A 20667-nucleotide genomic window follows, 5' to 3' on the forward strand; every position below is an offset into this window, starting at 1 on the left:
CTACCTCCACTACCACCTCCTCCTCCACCTCCATCACCTCCTCCACTACCTCCTCCTCCACTACCTCCTCCTCCATCACCTCCTCCACTACCTCCACCTCCATCACCTCCTCCACTACCACCTCCTCCTCCACCTCCATCACCTCCTCCACTACCTCCTCCTCCACTACCTCCTCCTCCATCACCTCCTCCACTACCTCCACCTCCATCACCTCCTCCTCCTCCACTACCTCCTCCTCCACCTCCATCACCTCCTCCACTACCTCCACCTCCATCACCTCCTCCTCCTCCACTACCTCCTCCTCCACCTCCATCACCTCCTCCACTACCTCCTCCTCCATCACTTCCTCCACCTCTATCACCTCCATCACCTCCTCATCAGCTCCTGAACCTGCTGAATTTTAGCTGATTATTAAAGTTTCCTTCTCTGAGCAGGTGATGGTGAAGTTGTCCATCAGCTTTATGCACAACTTTAACTTTCTATCTTTTTTAAATGTTATTTTATTATTTATTATTTTATTATTTATTATTTTTATTATTATTATTTTATTTATTATTTATTATCATTATTATTATTTATTATTTTATCACTATTGAAGGACAACTCTACCCTCATCTCCAGAAGTCTGCTGTGACACAGATGACCTCTCTGAAGCCAGGAGGTTGTTTTAGTCGCCTGCAGTCTGAATGCACTTTGGGGTTTTCTGGTTTCCATGTCAAGTATTTCTTGGTAGTATCCTCGTGGTTCCTGCAGAGTAGCGCCGCTGCGTTCGGCATGGTCCTGCTAGTCGTGCTTTGGCTTCCGTCATTGCATGCTGCACGTCCACGAATCTTTGGTGATTTCACGTCAAACACCAGCAGAAAGTCGCAACAAAATCATCTTCAGCAACAGAACAGCAGAGGTTTAATGACATTAATGTTGATAAAAGTTTTAGAAACTAAAAAGAAAACCAGGATGCTTTAAAAGATAAAACCAACAACAGTTTCTATATGGAAATAATCTTTATATTAGATGATTATTGGATCAATTATGCAGCATTTTTCTGATTATAATCCTTAAACCAATTCCTGTTCCATATAAATTAATATAAAAATGAGCTTTTTGCCTATGATGTCGTCAATTAACAGCTAAGGATGAATGTTTTGTGTTTTCTTTGCTTTTAATTGAACAGATATGACATTAACCCTCCTGTTGTCTTCCCTTACGGGCACCCAAAAAATATTGTTTCTTTGTCTGAAAAAAATCCAAAAATTCTGCAAAAAAAATTCTCCAAATTTCTGGAAATTTGCCAAACCTTCAGGAAGAAAAATCCAATAATTCCTTAAAAGTTTCCCTTAAAAGTTAGATTTTTTAAAAATCCCCCAAATTTGGCAAGAAAATGGTTTCAAAAAATCAGTAAAAATCTTCAAAAAAAATCCTAAAAATATCTAAAATGATTCCATATATATCAGTAAAACTTCTAATATTTTCTTTAAGAACATTCACATAAAAATCAACCAAAATCCAGCAAAATTCTCTGGATTTTGGTTGATTTTTTTCTGAATGTTCTTAAAGAAAAATTTTTAACATTTTTTTCCCACCAAAAAATGTTCAAAGATTTCCCAAAAATGTTGAAAATGTGGACATCAGAAGTTTCACTGTGAAAATAGATTTTTTTCCCACATTTTCAAACTTTAAAACAGGTTAATTTTGACCCGCAGGACGACACGAGGGTTAAAACAAGGTTCTTTTGTTTGTTCTTTTTTTTTATTTGGACACTAAAAATTTCATTTTACAGCAAACGTATATCAAATATCTAAAAGCAGACATATCAGTCGACCTCTAGTTTTAATAAATCAGTTAACCGCTACAACATTTCCACAGTGCTGCATTTTGTTTAAACATAAAGAAAATAAAAAAAGAAACACAAACTGTGCTTTTAATCAGGATGACATCCGTAATTTGAATCTTGTTGCAAAAGTTCACTATTAAATATCAACTTATTTATCCAGCTGTAGCAGGCAGATGAAACCAAGCATTGGTTTAATGTTGTTTAGTAGAAATTAAGCTGCACATCCATGAAAACCTTTCTGCTGGTGTTTCTTTTCCCTGCATGTAAACACTGTGACCCTGAATCCAGCCAACAGCGCTGCTTCCTCAGTAATTATGGAATAAAATCTAAAGTAACGACGTTTATTCTAGATTGGGGCTGCACACCAGCTGTTTTTGTATTTATTCATTAATTTGGTGTTTATTTTCCAGGGCTGCAGAACATCAAGAAGTGTTGAAAAGTGTTTAAAATCCCCCAAGAAATTCAGTCACTACAGTTCAAGAGCAGAACAGCTTTTGCATTTCAGAAGCTGTCAGTTAAAAAGTTAAAAACAGAAAAGGTTGCAGCTTCACGTTCGTTCTTTCTGCTCCATAAGTCTGCAGAGGAAGCGGTGAACTGGTTCTTTACTCACTCATGTTTAACTGAATGTTGACCTGCAGTTGTTTTGTCAGGTGTGCCTCTCCTGTATGAAATGTTAGCAACTTTAAACCACGTTAACCACCATGTGCAGCTGTTGTGTTTGGGAATCGGCCGATATTCTGCTTTTTTTTTTCCTCATTATTGGCATCAATGTTTAGATTAAACTGTTGCCAATAAAATTAAAAGGTGTTTAAAGGTAAGGTAGCAGATATTTCTACACCAACATGTCTGGTATCCTTATTTACTTGTTGGTGCAACTATTTTACTGATGGAGCTAGGCTAATGCTAACTGTAACAAGCTAACTGTCAGGCCTGTAGAGCAGCGTAACATCGTTCTAAAGTCAGATTAACTTTAACAACCTGTTCTCTCTGACAGACTCGTCTCTGTAGCGGCGAAACAACCTACAAAAACTGAATAAGAAGCACAAATGTCAACACAAATCAGCACATTAGCTGCTTTCATAGTGACTAATGGCTACGCTAACAGCTAGCAGCTAAGTTAGTCTGAAAGAAAGAGACAGAAAGAAAACAAATACTGCTTTAAAATCTGGACCTTAGTGGCCAATAAATGTGACGGAACGGTAGTTTTTTTTATTTATTTATTTATTTATTTATTTATGTATCGATCTCCCTGATTACTATTAATTAATTTTAGCCCCAGAAAAGATAAAATGTCAGTCGATTCCTAACTGTTTTGTGTTCTGTGTCCATCCTGTTCATAGTGAACATGAACTGCAAGATTCTGACTAAGCAGATTTAACTTTGATTTCTCAGGAAAGACTTGGAAAAGAGACATTTATTCTGAGAATGTTGGATAAAGAATGTAATTAGTCGAACACAGATTAGATTAGCCGACCTGACAAGGATATTTTGTGAACTTTGTCTTTCTGTTAATGTAAGACGGTTAATTATTCTGATTTGACATAAAACAGAATCTAACAGTTTTCAGTTCACTCTGTTGATGTTGTGCAGCAGGGATGGGAATAATTTCAGCTGTTTGTGCGTTTGTCAGCCATTAAAGCTTATTTATACTGTATGTGATGTAGCTGCTTGGAGGAATGTGGGTCAGAATGGCCTCAAATGTGAGCAGATGTAGTATTTCTGTTGTACTACATCTGAAGAACTGAATTATTTCCTGTATGAAGGTGTGGATGTTTGAGTAGCAGCTCCTCCTCGTTGCTCCAAGAACCTGTAACTCTGGTCTTCCTGTTGTTCATACAGTTGTAAAGTACAGATTTTCATAATTTCTAACACTAAACATCCCACTTCCTGCTTCCTGTTCACACCTGAACTCACCTGCTCAGTCTTCTGAAGTGGCTCTAATGGTTCGTGTTCACAGGGGCGTTTTTTCTGTTTCTTCTGAATATCACCATCTTGGTGGGTGGGTCACTAGTGGGCCTCTAGGTGGTCACATGACCGCTGCTTTAGTCTGATAGAAACATCGGCCCAACATAGCGGGTTGGTCGCAAACTTTCTCTTTTATTATGAAAACAGTTCAGCGAAAAGTATTTCTGAAAACATTTGAGGCGATAAAGAAGCTTATGACTCTGTCCTTGTCGTAGTTCAACGATCGCTAGTTTAGACGTTTAACGGAAGTTTCGTGAGGCCTGGTGACACGCTGCAGCAATGGAGTGCATTTGACATGGACAATGAATGGGATACGAGACATTGATGGGTCCTGTGGACACGTACCTTAATGGTACTCATTGTTCACGTGAAATGCACTGCGTTGCATGCTGGTTGTGTTGTGGCCCATTGCCCCGGAGCTTATTTCTACGCATCCTACGCATTGCAGAACTTAACAACTTAACAAAACTAGCCATCACTAAAACGAGGACAGATTCAGCAGCTTACTTCTTTCCTCAAATGCTTTCAGAAATATTTTTTGCTAAACTGTTTTTGTACTAAAAGAGAAAGTTTGCGGTAGAGAAAAAAAAAATGTTGGTCTGATGCTTCTACCGGGCTGTAGCAGCGGTCATGTGACCACCTAGCGACCCGCTAGTGACCCGCCCACCAATCAGCGATATTCAGTGACTCGCCCACCAATCAACGATATTCAGTGACCCGCCCACCAATCAGCGATATTCAGTGACCCGCCCACCAATTAGCGATATTCAGTGACCCGCCCACCAATCAGCGATATTCAGTGACTCGCCCACCAATCAGCGATATTCAGTGACCCACCCACCAATCAGCGATATTCAGTGACCCGCCCACCAATCAGCGATACTCAGTGACCCGCCCACCAATCAGCGATATTCAGTGACCCGCCCACCAGTCAGCGATATTCAGTGACCCGCCCACCAGTCAGCGATATTCAGTGACCCGCCCACCAATCAGCGATATTCAGTGACCCGCCCACCAATCAGCGATATTCAGTGACCCGCCCACCAATCAGCGATATTCAGTGACTCGCCCACCAGTCAGCGATATTCAGTGACCCGCCCACCAATCAGCGATATTCAGTGACCCGCCCACCAATCAGCGATACTCAGTGACCCGCCCACCAATCAGCGATATTCAGTGACCCGCCCACCAGTCAGCGATACTCAGTGACCCGCCCACCAGTCAGCGATATTCAGTGACCCGCCCACCAGTCAGCGATATTCAGTGACCCGCCCACCAGTCAGCGATATTCAGTGACCCGCCCACCAATCAGCGATATTCAGTGACCCGCCCACCAATCAGCGATATTCAGTGACCCGCCCACCAATCAGCGATATTCAGTGACCCGCCCACCAATCAGCGATATTCAGTGACCCGCCCACCAATCAGCGATATTCAGTGACCCGCCCACCAATCAGCGATATTCAGTGACCCGCCCACCAATCAGCGATATTCAGTGACCCGCCCACCAATCAGCGATATTCAGTGACCCGCCCACCAATCAGCGATATTCAGATGCAGCACGTTTCCATGCGAGAAAAACAGCTCTCTGGATACGAACCTTCACACTCATCAGGATGGAGGTTAGCTAGTATTTTTGCGGACGTGTTCCCATCCCTGCTTCATGTCGCCTCCTCACCTCTCCGTCGCCCCCCGGAGGTCGAAGTTCCCACAGTCAACATTTGATATTTGTTTGTCTCCTCTCCTGTTTCTGCTCCTTTTCCTCCTGAATGTTTTCGGATTGTTTCTGTCTGGTTGCACTCTGTCCTTTTATTACTGCCTCCTTTTCTCACGTCTACCTTCCTCCTGCCTCCTCTTCCTCACGCTCCCTTGTTGTCCCTCCTCCACTTCCTGTCGTTGTCTTTTCCTTCTTCCTCATCTTCGTCATCTTCCTCTCCCTCCTGGTGGGTGAACAGCTGGCGCTGCTGCAGTACCGCCTCAGTATGTCCAGCATGCCGTACCAACCCTACGCCCCACCAGGCTCTGGGACCCTCCACACCTACCAAGTACTTTTACCTTTTCATTCACCCCTGTTGCTCCTGGAGGTAAACCCCAGTCAGTACAGCTCCGTCAAGGCTACTTCTCTCTTATGGACGGCCACTGATGAGGTTAGCTGGCAGCTTTTATTCTAGTAACACAGCCCTCTTCATTTAGGCTCGATGATCTTTGAGATTATTAGTCCGTTTTAAATGAACTTGACACTAATTTTCAATTTAAATAGAGTGATTCCCATAAATACCTTCAACAACAACACTATTTGATCCTTTGGTCTTGTAATCTGTTAAAAAATTCATTATTTTTACCCAAAAATCTTGCCCCGACTGTAAATTGTGAATTTCCACAGAGAAGTATCCTTGACAGGAAAAGTAATCCAGGAATGAAGCTCTGGATGTTGAATCTTTGAGCATTTTTAAATTAAATTAAATTAAATTAAATTAAATTAAATTTAATTTAATTTAATTTAATTTAATTTAATTTAATTTAATTTAATTTAATTTAATTTTTTAATCAGTTTGGGTGTGGTTCTGTCTTTTTTTTTAATTTTTATTTTTGCTGTTTGTTGTTAATGCATGCTTTTTTAATTTCTTTTTTTAAACGCTGCTGTGCTTTTTTGTTCATGTGATTAAGTGTTTCTTTCTTTTGACACTCTGTGTCAAAGCAAAAGTTACTACTACAGTCTAAATAACTTAAATTTTATCCAGAAAACCATGTAATTGTTATTATTTGTTGTGACTTTTTTCCTAAATTAATTTAAACAATTGATTACAGAGGTGATGTTTGTGTTTATCCAGAAGAAGAGTGAATACTTCATATTGACAAAGCAGCTTTGCTATAAGTTTAGTTGGTAATAGAGCGCAGAGGTCCCACCTTTTTAATTCTGTTTATCGTTATTAAAAAGAAAATTTGCATTTTGATAAATCCCAATTGTTTTGAAATCGCTTTAGAATATCTATCATGTCAAATGAATTCAATTTTATATCTAAATTCAAAAGGAATTAAAATATAAATACTGAGTAGCTTTCCAAATTTATGGTGAGAAAGAGCTGATTTTTTGTGGGATGCTTGCGAGAAATGTTGCTGGTTAGTAGTTCTTGGATGCAAAAGATGCCACCTGAACTTAAAAATAGTACAAATAAATAAACAATATATAGATAGTAGGACTGTAGTGAACCAAAGAAAATCTTGGACTGAAATTGACTCCTCAACTCAATTAGAAAAAACATTATCTGCTCTGAGTGACTCTTCCTAGAGCTTCATCAACATAAATGAACTATAAATCAGCATAAAAAGCTTTTATTTCCAGAATAATCAATCATTAGAGCTTGTTTATTTTCTACTGAAATGATTCCTCAGTCCAAAATCATGGATTAATCCAGGACAGCTGTGGATGTAGAACTTTTCTGTTGATAAAAATATCACTGAAGATTGCTGAACTAATGAGGATTTGCTCAGATTAAAGCAGATCGACCAGTCAGCCTGGACACTTCTAGAATAAACAAGGTGGAAATGCTGGATCTGATGTTGAGTATCAGTATTCAGTCAATATTGGGATCAAAAACTGAGCTGGAACCAATGATCAGCTGCTCCACAGCACAAGCCGTACAGATTTCCAGATGTGGACCTCTGTGCTCTACGACGTAGAAGGAGCTGTTGGCTGCTTTGGGACTGGGATGCGCAGTGATTGGCTGCTTTGCTGGAGCTGGGAGCCGGCTGAGATGTTTTGGTGGTGCAGATCTGTGGAGCTCCGTTGACCGGTTTGTTTTTCAGGAGCCCTTCAGCCCGACGGAGGAGCACGTGTTGGTGGTCCGACTCCTGGTCAAACATCTGCACGCCTTCTCCAGCAGCCTGAAGCCGGAGCAGCTGTCGTCCTCACCGTCGGCCCACTCCCACACCAGCCCCCTGGAGGAGTTCAAGAGGTTCGGTTTCATCATGCTGCATGTTCACACCTCAGATTCATTCACTCATGTTGCTTTGATCTGGAGTTTATTGAGTTTATTGACGCCAAAGGCCTCCACGTGGCTTCTTCCTTGTCTCCAACATTGGGCTGATTGATGAGTCAAAGCTGCTAAGTGCTAGCAGGAGGTAGCGCACCATTAGCATCTGTGAAAAAAAGACTCTGAGGGAACCTAAACTAGCAGCATTTGGTTGTTTGTTCTTAAGCAAGTTAGATTGCAGGGGGTCCTCGGTTTACGACGTCCTCGACCTACGGCGTTTCATCATTTCCTCAGATCTGGTTGCGTGGAACTAGTTGGTGAGCGGAGTTAGAGGACGCTATCAGACGGCTTTGTTTCCATTCTCCGGTTGTACACCACCTTGGATTGTGCTACATTCGCTAACTTTTCACCTTCATTATGGCTCTCAAACGTGATCAAGTTGTAAAAACAGGTCAAAATGTTATCTTCTAGTAAAATAATTCATACATGCATGAAAGTCGTTGGTATTCATGACTGATCGATATCGTGATGCATATAAAAACAAACTTACTCCCTGTAATAGGAGCTTTATTCATCCCCTTTAGGAAATTCAAGATATGCAGTAGCTCCGATGTTACATTTGAGAAAAATAAGGAAAACTAGAAAACGTCTGAAGAAATTTTAAGTTTGCTTGTCCCAAATAAGTCAGTTTAATTTCAAAAGCCAGAATATTTCACACACGATGTTGGCTCATGCTTAACTGGAAGAAAATTCTGAATTTTCAAAAGGACCATAAACTGTGACTACGTAATAACAGTAGAAGATATCAAAGCTCAGATTTAGAGGAATAACATTCAAAGCTTACTGTCACCTTTAAACATTGATTGGAGTTTCTACAGTAAAATCTGCTGGAGCTGCAGGGCTCCAAAGATGGCTCGGTTTGGCAGTTGTTCAGCCGACATCCGTTCATTTCACTGGGGATTTTTAACATGGTTTGAAGTGAATTTCTTAAAAACTGCACGACGAGTCTCTTCCAAATGTCATCACATACCATTCCCAATGGAGTCACTTGTTTTGATATCTTATTTATCAGGGGTTTCTCAAACCTGCACGTCAAAAAATTTCACGAGAAGAATCTTTGAGAAACATGGTAATAAGAATAGTAATAAATGTGCTCCAAGCTTAAGCACTTGCAGTCTTAAAATCATGCTGGTAAAAGACCAAGGAAAACATGCAAGAAAAAAAACAATGGTGCTGTTAGAATAAAAACAGTATAAATGCAGCATAAGCATACAAATAATGAGCACAAAGAAGGAATGGACTCAGGATTGTCCTTTGAAATGACAACGCAGCTGAACTAAAAGGAGTAATCACATCTGGTCAACTAATGTTCAGAAATACTTTGTGCTGTCTAATTCTGTGTTGTGTTTTCCTCCAGCTGCTTGTGTAACTGCTCACGGCTGTTCTTTGTCCTTCCTGCAGAGTTGTGGTGCAGCGTTTTGTGCAGCAGAAACTCTACCTGTTTCTCCAGCACTGCTTTGGTCACTGGCCTCTAGATGCATCTTTCAGAGCGGTACGTCTCATTGAATCTACATTCAGTCTTTAGAGAGCTTCTACTGCTCTGACAAAGTCGTCTGATACAGATAATTACTGCAGTTTATCACTTTAATTGTGTGTATTTCTATTAAACACTCAGAAGAGAGAAGATGGTGTCTGAATCTTTAGCTAGACTGTCCACTACACCCACATTCTCCAGCATTATTCCAAAAGGGAAATGTGTGGGCAAATGGGCTTCTGAATGTTTATGCAGTCCATAATCCACCTGATTTTTGATCAGCGAAATACTTAAATCTGAATACTGTAACACTGCTGCATATGAAGCACTTTTTGCTGCACAGTTAAGACTTTTTAAATAATAATATCTGTTCAAACCTGATACGAAAATCAGTGAACTGCTTGTTTTGTTTGAGAGACACTGTTACAGGCTGAAATGTACTAGTTTATAGTTTTAATTTCACTGCATCTTGTGTAAAGAAGCAGCTTCAGCATGTAGTTTAACAAAGGAACCTATCGCCTGTGCTTTTAGGTTTTGGAGACGTGGCTGAGCTACATCCAGCCGTGGAGATACACAGGGGAGAAGACCAACGTTCAGCCCGACCAAAACAGAACAGAAAACAGAACCATACCTGACAAATGGTGAGTCAGCCGTCATCGTTTTCCTACAAACACCAATCTTAAAGGAATGAATTCAGGAAGAAGTCTTATCAAACAAGGATAAGGTGTTGAGGAGACTCTGTTTCTGATGTTAACTTCTGCAGGGAGTCCTTCGTTCAGGAGAACCTGCTCATGTACACGAAGCTCTTCCAGGTGTTCCTGAACCGAGCCGTACGAACGGATCTGGTCAACGCCAAAAATGCACTGATGGTGTTCAGGGTGGCCAAAGTGTTCGCTCAGCCGAACCTCGCAGAAATGATCCTGAAAGGTGAGGACAGAAACCAGTCGGACCTCAGTTTTTGTTGTGGTCTTGTCTAATGGCTTGGCATGGCCCTGTTACCTCTAGCTTTTCATGCATTCTTCAAACGCTGTTGAATAAATTAAGTCACATTTTAAACAGCAAAAAGTGCAGATTTGTACATCGAAAGCAACATAATTTGTGATTGAAATAGGATCATGTGTACTTTTCCTTGGGGGATAAAAAAAGATGTGAACGCTCGATAAAACAACACATGAATGTTGACTTTTAGCTGACCTGCATTTGTGTGTCTTTGACATCAGACCAGGAACTGTAGATGAATTTTAGCTTCAGGCTAGCTCTGGTATGTTTACAGAAATGTTTTATAAATATAATAATAAATTTTATTTATAAAGCGCTTTTCCAAAAACTCAAAGACGCTGAAACTCAAAGATGTACAGACGTATAAAATATACACTTTCTATGTTTAACAATAAATAAATTAACCAGATGCTACGGCCATGCACATCCCTCATCTTCTGCTTCATCACTTATGTTGTCGTTCATCGGTTATACTGGCAATTACTGGATTAACCAGACATCTTTTTAAGTCCTTCTCCATACAGTTGTCACAAACAATTCAATTCCGTTTTATTTGTACAGCGCAGATTCACGGCACATGCCATCTCAAAGCTCTTAGCATACAGATTACAAACAGAGAACCCAACAATCCAAAGCACTAAACATGGAATTTAGCTCAGGACTGAAGCAGTTTTCTTGTTCCAGGCTGTGAATGGGTTTATTTCTGCTGTAAAGTCGGACATCTTTACATGGAGGTCTGTGAGGACTGACTCGTTACTGGAGTAGCTGCAGTTTGTGGCACGTTTTGGACGCCAGAGTTTGCTTCTTGTTTGTTTTCTGGCGATGTAGAAGAGACAGTCCAAACTGAAGTCATTTTACCTGCAGGAGAGCAGCTGTTTCTGGAACCCGAACACGTCCTCCATCACCGGCAGCCCCGCGGCTACCTGACGCCGGGTCAGGGAGGCAGCTACCTGTCGTCACGGCAACGGGTGGTGACGGACATGGTGTTCAGGGTGAAGAGTCACGTCTACGCTCTGGAAGGGCAGGACTGTCAGTACAAGCAGATGTTTGGCACGGATCTCCGAGGAGCAGTAAGTCTATCAGTAATATATAATCAGAGTTCCATCCAAACACCTGCTGCGTCGGTCCGAGTCTCAGTTCCACGTCCATCCTGCAGATCATGAAGTTAATCCAGATCATTGCACAAGCTAGACAGACGGCCAAGAGGATATCGGATCACTCCAGCGAGGTGGCGGCGAACAACTCCTTCCTGTCCTGGTTCGGACTCGGCTCCTCGGATCTCAACAGCACGTTTCCCGGCGCCGAGCCCGAAGAGAGCGGCGAGTGTCTGAAGAAGACCCACGAATTCCTGGACAGAGCTCTGGAAAACCTCTGTCAGATCTTTAAGGTCAGTTCAGCCGAACGTAAAGCTTCACAGCAGAGTCGGTCCAGTCATCTCACTTCATGGATTTACTTGAAATAAATCTGGCAGAAACTTAAACTGTGGAATCTTGCAAAATCCCACAGCTCTGAAAATACTCAATACTATACTATCTAAATACTTCCTGAGTTGTGACTTTTTGAAAACAGGCTGTTGGTGTTCAATTTGATAACCTCAGTGATTCTTTTAAAGCCTCACTTGTTGCTTGTTTTTCACAGGATTTGGCAGATTTTTTTTTTTTTTTTTTTTTTACTGAATATCCAGAAACAACAAGAAAAAGTTGTAACCATATCATTAGCTTATGCAGATTTTTTTTTAAACTCCATAAAGTAAAATCTTTGCTTTTCAAATATTAATATCTCCTCTGACATTCAGCCAGTTCCAGCCAGGTTTGTGTTGTGGGTAGAAACATCGTAGTTTTATCAGATCTAAATGTCACTGCCTGCCACAGGTCTGGATAAAATCAGCTTCTGAGCTGGAAAATCCACTTTTTAGGACATTTTAACAGTTTCTTTTTCCAGGAAGGATTGTTTTGACAAATTTTTTGAAGGAAAAATCTACATAGCCGTTGAAAATCTAAAAAATGAAAGCCATTATATTACTCCTTTATTATTGAATTGTTGTTTTCAGTGTGTTTAATATGCAGAGCTTTTGTTTGAACACTTCACTGTGCTCTTGAGAGTTTTAACGCTGCTTCCTGCTTGTGCTGGTCTTGTCTTGCAGCTGAACCAGGGTCAGCTGACTCAGCTCATATCAAACCTTGGCTCCTCCCAGGATGACGGAAACTGCAAACAGCTTCCCGACTGCATCCAGAGCGACAGCGGGCTGATCCTGACCGACCTGGGCAGGAGGCAGGTCGGTATTTATCCTGCAGCGGAGCCGAGGAAGCGGCTGAACACTGACTCTGTCTGTGTTTCTGCAGATCATTAACGGACTGCGGAGGTTTGACGTCCCGTATCAAGGAGACCCGGAGCTGCAGCCCATCAGGAGCTACGAGAACGCCCTGCTGGTCAGGCTGTTCTACCGGATCTCCTGCCTGGTCAACCACAGGGTGAGTGCTGACGTGATGGAGGAGATATTTGCTGCTCTGACGAAGACACTGGGGCATGATAACGACGTTTTCCATATTTGTGTCGATACAGAACACACCTGCCTTAACAAACAATCAGATCATCAGGGACCTTCTGCTCCATCATCTCTGCTTTGCTCGAAACTTTCTTATCACAGAATATGGGTTTTTAAAATGCTATCTGTGGAGCTTTAACTTGCTATATCAAATACTTTCTGAGATCTAACCCCTCGACCCACTTTCAGACGTTTTTTCTCACGTTGAAATTTGGTTCTGTCTGATCAACAATATCTGAGGAACTATTAAAGATAAAAACCTGAAATTTTCACTGTTATTTCTGATCATGTCACTGAATCAGAATCTGTAATGTTGGACAAGAAGATCAAATAATCAGTGATTATTGGTGAGTTCGGATATTTGATTAAAAAATGTGAACTGTCCCAACTCTGAGGACGATGCAGAAGAATAATTCTGTCTGAAATCATCGGGTTCCGTCTGTTCAACTGTCTCTGAAAGTTTTCTGGGATAAAATATGAATATTTATTAAGATATTTGCAAAATTTTATCTTCATATAGTCAGTACTTACGAGAAAAAAGCTTTCAAAAATTTGCTTGTCAGCCCGTTTTCATCAGTTTTTTCTTATGTTGAAGTTTGAGGCTGTTTGAATAAGAATATCTGAGGAACTATTTAAGATAAAAACCTGGGATTTTCTCCTTTTTTCTCATGTCATTAATTCAGATTCAGAATGTTATTGGACAAGTACATCAAATAATGTCTGATTCAGTGTGAGTTGAAATATGAAAAAAATGCCATGAAAACATCCCACGTTTGAGCTCTCACTAACAAAATAACTGATAATGCAACAGTCAACTAATGATGTTTTCTGAACCTTTTGTAGCTGAACTGTAGCGTAACTACACTTTAGGATTAAATATTACTATTTATTAAATGTAATTCTATTGATCAGCCCTATAAACAGAAGTCATAAATTCACATTCAGAAGACACGGATTCTAATCTCACACAAAACAGTTATTAACTGCTGCTGACAGACAAGAAGACACAACATTACTTTTTGTGTAGTTAGATATAAAAAAAATGCACCCAACTAAAAATGTAATAAATAGTTTCCACCATTGCATTGAAAAGGGTAATGAAGGAAAAAACTCTGTTCAATTTAAAAAGCACCGACCAAGAAGATCACAGTCAGAAAAAAACTGATAGTTTGTGGAAAAAAAGCTCCAATAAAAAGGCTGATATTGAAGAAAAACCCCTGACAATGCAGAAAAGTTCAACAGCAAAAAAGCCCCTTTTCCATTCCAGTGATTTCCTGATATACAGAAAGAATTGGAGCAAAATTCAGATCAGCATCAACCCAATTCCAGATGTGTTGAGCTTCACTGTCCATGAGAGATCAGAGGTCAGATACCTTTAGAGCTGATGGATATAAAATAATTCCTGCAACAGACTGATGTGGTTAATAAACAGCTTTCATGATTACAGATATGAAATCCTACTGATCAGGTGATTAAAATGACATGACACAACATGTGATTTCATTCCACACTGGAATAAATCTCTGTACAAATGCAGCCAAACTCTAACAGCAGTTGACTGTTTTTCCAAAATGTGGGTCAAAGCTGTAAAATGTGGTGTTTTATTGGAGCCTAAACCCAGAATGAGCATCAACAGCAGGCTGCTGTTAAACAAGTGTCCAAGCAGCAGAAGTTCAGAAGAGACTTGAAGATATTTTCCAATATTGGTCCAAAAATCATCTCAGAGAGCAGAAGAGTGAATTTTCAGCTAAACTCTGATGTCCAGTAGCATTACAGGGGATAAAAATGATCACAGACTTTGCTGTGAAAACATTTCCAGATGATTGTGACAGTTGGACTAAAACATGAGAACATGTGTGGCGTTAACCCAGCTGGTTATTCTATCAATAATAATAATAATAATTATTGGCTGGTTATTCTATCAATAATAATAATAATAATTATTGGCTGGTTATTCTATCAATAATAATAATAATAATTATTGGCTGGTTATTCTATCAATAATAATAATAATAATTATTGGCTGGTTATTCTATCAATAATAATAATAATAATTATTGGCTGGTTATTCTATCAATAATAATAATAATTATTATTGGCTGGTTATTTTATCAATAATAATAATAATAATTATTGGCTGGTTATTCTATCAATAATAATAATAATAATTATTGGCTGGTTATTCTATCAATAATAATAATAATAATTATTGGCTGGTTATTCTATCAATAATAATAATAATTATTATTGGCTGGTTATTCTATCAATAATAATAATAATAATTATTGGCTGGTTATTCTATCAATAATAATAATAATAATTATTGGCTGGTTATTCTATCAATAATAATAATAATAATTATTGGCTGGTTATTCTATCAATAATAATAATAATTATTATTGGCTGGTTATTCTATCAATAATAATAATAATTATTATTGGCTGGTTATTCTATCAATAATAATAATAATTATTATTGGCTGGTTATTCTATCAATAATAATAATAATAATTATTGGCTGGTTATTCTATCAATAATAATAATAATAATTATTGGCTGGTTATTCTATCAATAATAATAATAATAATTATTGGCTGGTTATTCCATCAATAATAATAATAATAATTATTGGCTGGTTATTCCATCAATAATAATAATAATAATTATTGGCTGGTTATTCTATCAATAATAATAATAATTATTGGCTGGTTATTCTATCAATAATAATAATAATTATTGGCTGGTTATTCTATCAGCTGTCGTTCAGCAGACTTTCTCCTACAGCTACCCTCCACCCAACGTTCATATCCACGGTACAAAAGCTCCACAACAACAGTCTTTATTATCACTTTCATCAGTTAGTTTTTCAGCTCTAAAACATGATCAGAAATATTCTCATCTTCTTTACCTCTTCACTGATCTGGTCCACTGTCACTGAGACCTTCTCTGTGACAGTGGAACCTTCACTATTAATCCTGAGGGGAGTTCAAGTCTAATGTCAGTTGTTTTCTTTGCATGGGGTTGTTTGGTTTCAGTGCTTGGATTTATTTACATTCTGCTGTTGACAGATGTGCACCATCTTTCTGTAAGTCTCATATTTGACCATGAACGAGTGGCTGTGACGTTTTAAAGCTTCTCGCTCCTCCGTCTTCTTCTCTCCACAGCTGGGAGGTCACATGGAGGCTGTCTGCTCCCGTCCAGACTTCCTGGGTCGCCTCGGCCGCTACTACCTGACCGATCCGGATTGGACCTTCAGGCTGAGGCAGAGCCCGACGTCCCGGCAGACGGTGGAGAGGAGCCGGCAACCGAGGCTGAGTCTCCGTCCGCTGGCCAGCTACAGGACCTTGCTGCTCCTGCTGCTGCTCTACATGTTGGGGGCGCTGCTGAGCTTCGGCCCCGCCTCCAGCACGGCGCTCATCCTGGCCGGCGGCTTCCTGTACGGCCTGCTGGTGGCGCTGTTCGGAGACAAACTGAAGACTCACTAGAAGGTTGACAGAAGGAAAGACGTGTCCGTGAGCGGAGCATCGATAATGATGGATCAGTGGAAGGCTGTCAATCATATTCTCAGTTCATGCATTTATATAACTCTGAATTCACGCTGTGCTGCTCTTTCAGCCTGTTTTAGTGGGTTTAGATCCTGACTGGGCTGAAAACAGACCCACAACTCTTCTCTTTTCATGCTTGTCATGTGACTGATGTAAAGAAGCAGCTGGAGAAGTGATGGAGGAAAGTATTTTCTTGGTGGTAGCAGGATGCGTTTTTGTCCAAAAGCCTCAATAAACTGTTTGCACTCATTTGTAGTTCTTGGAGCCTGATTCTGAAAACCAACATTTTTTAGCGTTTGTTGCAGATTTTATTTGATAATTAATGAACATTTGAACTTTTTCTGTTTATGTCACAGAAAACAGCAAGAGTGGAGGTTTATTGTGTCTCTTTACTGACAAAGAATCCCAAACTGTTTCCTGGTTCGTGTGAGGTGAGCCAGGTGAGGGGCGGAGCTTCGTCACACCTCATCTCCTCCTGACCTGTTATTCAGCATCTGTTTGGTTCTAGAGCAGCGATCAGTGCTCAGATACGTCAGCTTGTGTTCTACTGACTGAATTCATAAAGTTGCTGGAGGAAACTGCAGCAGTTCCTGGAAATATTCAGGTTCTCACACTTGGAACTAGTGAAGTTTGGGAACATTTAGTTTTCAGCTGGTTGTTTGATCAATAACATGTCAAAGAAGAATAATATCGATCAGTGTTTCCCAGACTCAAGATGAAAAAAGTCTTGTTTTGTCCACAAAAGAAATGTTAGATTTGTTAAGATTAAACAAGAACTTAAAAGGATTTTAATAATTAATCTTTTGACTAATTAGTCACTTGTTTAATGACAAAGCCATAAAAAAGGAAAGAATCCAGAAAATATTCACATTTAAGATGACAAAAGTCTTGTTTAGACCACTAAAGAAATTTTAAACTTGTGAAGATTAAACAAGAATTTAAAAATGAATTCAATAATTAATGTTGTTGAATTTTCTTGTAGATTTTAGTCGGGTTCCAGCTTTAGTTCCAGATGAGTCTGTTCATCTCCACAGCTGTTAAAGCTGTCGGGTCTCAGCCTGAATATGGATTATATTTAGCTGAAATAGGATTTAGATCATTGTTTTAGTGGATTCATATCTAATATGTAAATTCACCTCATGAAGAAGACTGAAGGGTCTTTAGCTCAACATTTCCTCTGTTTGGTTCATGTCTAACTCCAGTTGCTGTTTTTCACTAGAAAGAGATGAAGGCTTTCTTTAATGTTCTGTACAAATAATGAGACTAAAGAATCCAGAAGTCTGTTAAAGTAAAGCAGCAGGATGGAGAAGATTTGGATCAGAGATAACAGATGATCTCCATTTCACTGGGTTTCCTTTGATTTTATATGTTTTGTATTTAGTTGATAACTCTCATTAATGTTCAGAGCAAAAGCAGATGAATAGAAATGTCCCCCTTTGTTACAGAATTGTAATAAATGTATTTTAGAAGGTAGATAGAGACTTTATTGATCCAGTAATTAAATTACTGTGTTGTTGCAGCGATTTGCATCACAAAATAAACCTTAAAACTCTGAATTAAATAGAATGAAAAGATTTAGAATAATGTCAGACAGAACTCTTATAGTGCAGTTTCTAAGAACTGCTGCTAAAATATGAAAATGTTTGGAAAATCATTTATTCCAACATGAACATAAACAGCATTTTTATGATTATTAAGATATTATTATTATTCTACTGTGTTTAATCTTTTCTTTAGTTTTTTAATGCACGGTAAATAACATTTAATTTAATTGAATCTCGTGCTGTTGGTTATCTTTACCGTCTGTATTCATTTCCTGTCATGTCCTACATCCAGGGAGCCAGCAGGGGGCGCTGCAACTGTAAGCCAAGTTAAACACCAACGAAGAAGAGATTCAACCGGCAGCGGTCCGTGGAGCGACGTCCTGTTAGAACGTGGATGAAACACTCTGTGATGAAAGAGTTTTTTTTCTTCCAGAGGCTGGAACAGAGGATTATCTCCCAGAATTAATGAACGACGGTCCGGAGGGAGAAGTGTAGTGATGCCGAGATGAAGCTTCATGAAGCATTGAGGTTTTCCATCCAACTGGTTCACTCATGGTTCGAAGCTTCACGGTGCTTCATTTGCTCTACTGCGCCATCAACTGGACAAATAAAAGTAAAACAGGCAGAGTGCCTATAATGACACTAGCTTTGCTATGTGAAGCTGTGAATTGTGCTTAAATGATAATGCCAGTAAACAAGTAATATACCTAACATAGTGTCTGCTTTTCCTGATAGCAGGGACAGAGGGGGAAATGGAAATAAACTGGGGAGAGATTTGAGATTTGTTGCTTGACTGCTTGATTGATGTCAGGTTCTGGTTTTCTGTGAAGTGCTTAGATATTTTTAATTGTAATAAGGGCTATATAAATAAAATTTATTGTGCTTTTGTTACTTGTTGTTTTGTGACTGCATGTGGTACCAGTGACAACCTGTAAAACAAAAGTAGGGACAACATTTTATTTGTTTTTATTCAAAAATATCAATTTTTCCACAGTGCTGGGATCCAGGTGGCTTCTTTTTTTGGACAATATTTCTCTAGCTCTTTGGAACACAACAGACACCACCTTTTAAAATACCAGAAAAAAAAGAAACTAGAACAAGCGGTGTGTGGTGTCACAGTTATTCATATTACACTTCACTTGTTATGTGCCTACTTTATTAGGAGAAATCAGGTCAAAGTGTTCCCAGACAGGGGAGAATCTTCTCTTTCTGGCTGGTTCTATAAAAAAAAAGAGTCTCAAACTGATTGAATGCAAAGATACAGCAGGTAAAAATCCAACAAATGTGAACGGGGTATCCATTGCGTTTCGCTGCCTCTTATATTTTGAATTGCACGTCACCTGCGAACCACTTCCTGAACCAGTCACGTGGTACGACCGGCTTGCGAGGCTTCGAACGTCATCATTTTCGGCTCCTCCCCTAAATGAAGCAAGCCTCGGTACGCGCTTCGTGGACACGCCCCTTCCATTACTTGACACACCCTTCGAAGCCTCAGCACATCATTCCATACACATCTCGTAACATTACTAGAGAAGTGGACGGAGCCGCTGGACAGAACCGAATTTACCGGCAGGTCTGTCGAATCTTACTGTCGGTTTGTACTTTACAGAACTTCAGGTGAACTTTTTATCACTTTTAAATTCATTGAACGTGTTGTTTCACCCATATTAGCAAAAGGTGTCTAAATAAAACGAAACTCTACTCTTACGGGTGTGCGGCTGTTCAGATATTAGGTTCAGGTGAGGTGCAGTAATCACTCCAGACCGCTGAGTGGCGCTGCTCTTATTAATCAGTGGACTTCATTGTTTAGCAGCTCAGCAGGACGCAACAGAAGAAGACGAACCAGGAGAGAAGGAAGAACAGGAGTGAATATTGTACATATTTCCAAAAGCTGTCTGTCGCCATGTTCTTTTGGACACGAAACCTCTCTGCTAACAACAAGTTAACGATAGATTTGCTTTGAATTTGTCCATAAAGTTACCCAGTTAGTCCCGTAGTAAGATGTTGTGTAGCTTGCTAGCTGTTCTGCTGGTGGTGTCTCTGACTGCAGCATCATCTCTACAGAAATCCAGTAAGTCTCGATCAAAAACAATATATATGAACATAGCAGGTTAGCTGTTAACAGCTGGATTTATGAGATTTATGGCAAGAGAGAAGCTAGCTACCTCTGGATGGTAGTAGCTACCGCTTGATGCTAGCTAGTGTGGAAAAAAACACGACTTGTGGGGCGCAGAAGGGATATATTGTGTGCTTTGCCTACCAACTAGCTAGCTGGTTTTTAGATAAATCTGCTTTTTAGGATTCTTTTTATCCCGGTGAGCAGCTGTTACCGATGCTATCATAATAATAATAATACATTTATTTAAAGCACCTTTCAAGAACTCTTTATAGAGGCATAAAAATCAACAACAATAATTAAAAACTATACAATAATAATATCAATAACAAGAATAAAAGAAAGAACAACAAAGAGGTGTGGCACAGTGAGGTTAGGGTGTGAGGGAGTCTGCAGTCCTGAACAGATGAGTTTAGATTTTGGATCTGAAAATTGGGAGGGTGTCACAGTTCCAGTGAGTTCCAGAGCTGGGGAGCAGAGTGGCTGAAGGCTCAGATCCTCATGGTGCTGATGGTTAGGAGGATGGAGGTTCCTCATGGTGCTGATGGTTAGGAGGATGGAGGTTCCTCATGGTGCTGAGAAGGATGGAGGTTCCCCATGGTGCTGATGGTTAGG

General features: G+C 39.8%; 1 protein-coding gene across 8 annotated transcripts in view; it reads left to right on the forward strand.

Moving 5' to 3' along the window:
* The window catches only part of smpd4 (sphingomyelin phosphodiesterase 4), a 30331-nt gene extending 13690 nt beyond the window's left edge, over positions 1-16641 (forward strand). For 3 of the 8 annotated variants that reach the window (XM_055010750.1, XM_055010751.1, XM_055010754.1), the window contains 10 exons: positions 5752-5943; positions 7604-7752; positions 9232-9322; positions 9836-9945; positions 10068-10231; positions 11168-11373; positions 11460-11690; positions 12447-12578; positions 12646-12774; positions 16012-16641. In XM_055010750.1, coding sequence (XP_054866725.1) covers positions 5752-5943; positions 7604-7752; positions 9232-9322; positions 9836-9945; positions 10068-10231; positions 11168-11373; positions 11460-11690; positions 12447-12578; positions 12646-12774; positions 16012-16332 — 1725 coding nt within the window. In that variant the 3' untranslated portion in view covers positions 16333-16641. The remainder of the gene's footprint in view (positions 1-5751; positions 5944-7603; positions 7753-9231; positions 9323-9835; positions 9946-10067; positions 10232-11167; positions 11374-11459; positions 11691-12446; positions 12579-12645; positions 12775-16011) is intronic. The other 5 variants (XM_023282429.3, XM_023282439.3, XM_023282448.3 and 2 more) reach the window with 3 other exon arrangements.
* Positions 16642-20667: the final 4026 nt, after the last annotated feature.

This window comes from Amphiprion ocellaris, chromosome 5, assembly GCF_022539595.1.
Source record: "Amphiprion ocellaris isolate individual 3 ecotype Okinawa chromosome 5, ASM2253959v1, whole genome shotgun sequence".
In the NCBI taxonomy this organism is placed as follows: Eukaryota; Metazoa; Chordata; class Actinopteri; family Pomacentridae; genus Amphiprion; species Amphiprion ocellaris.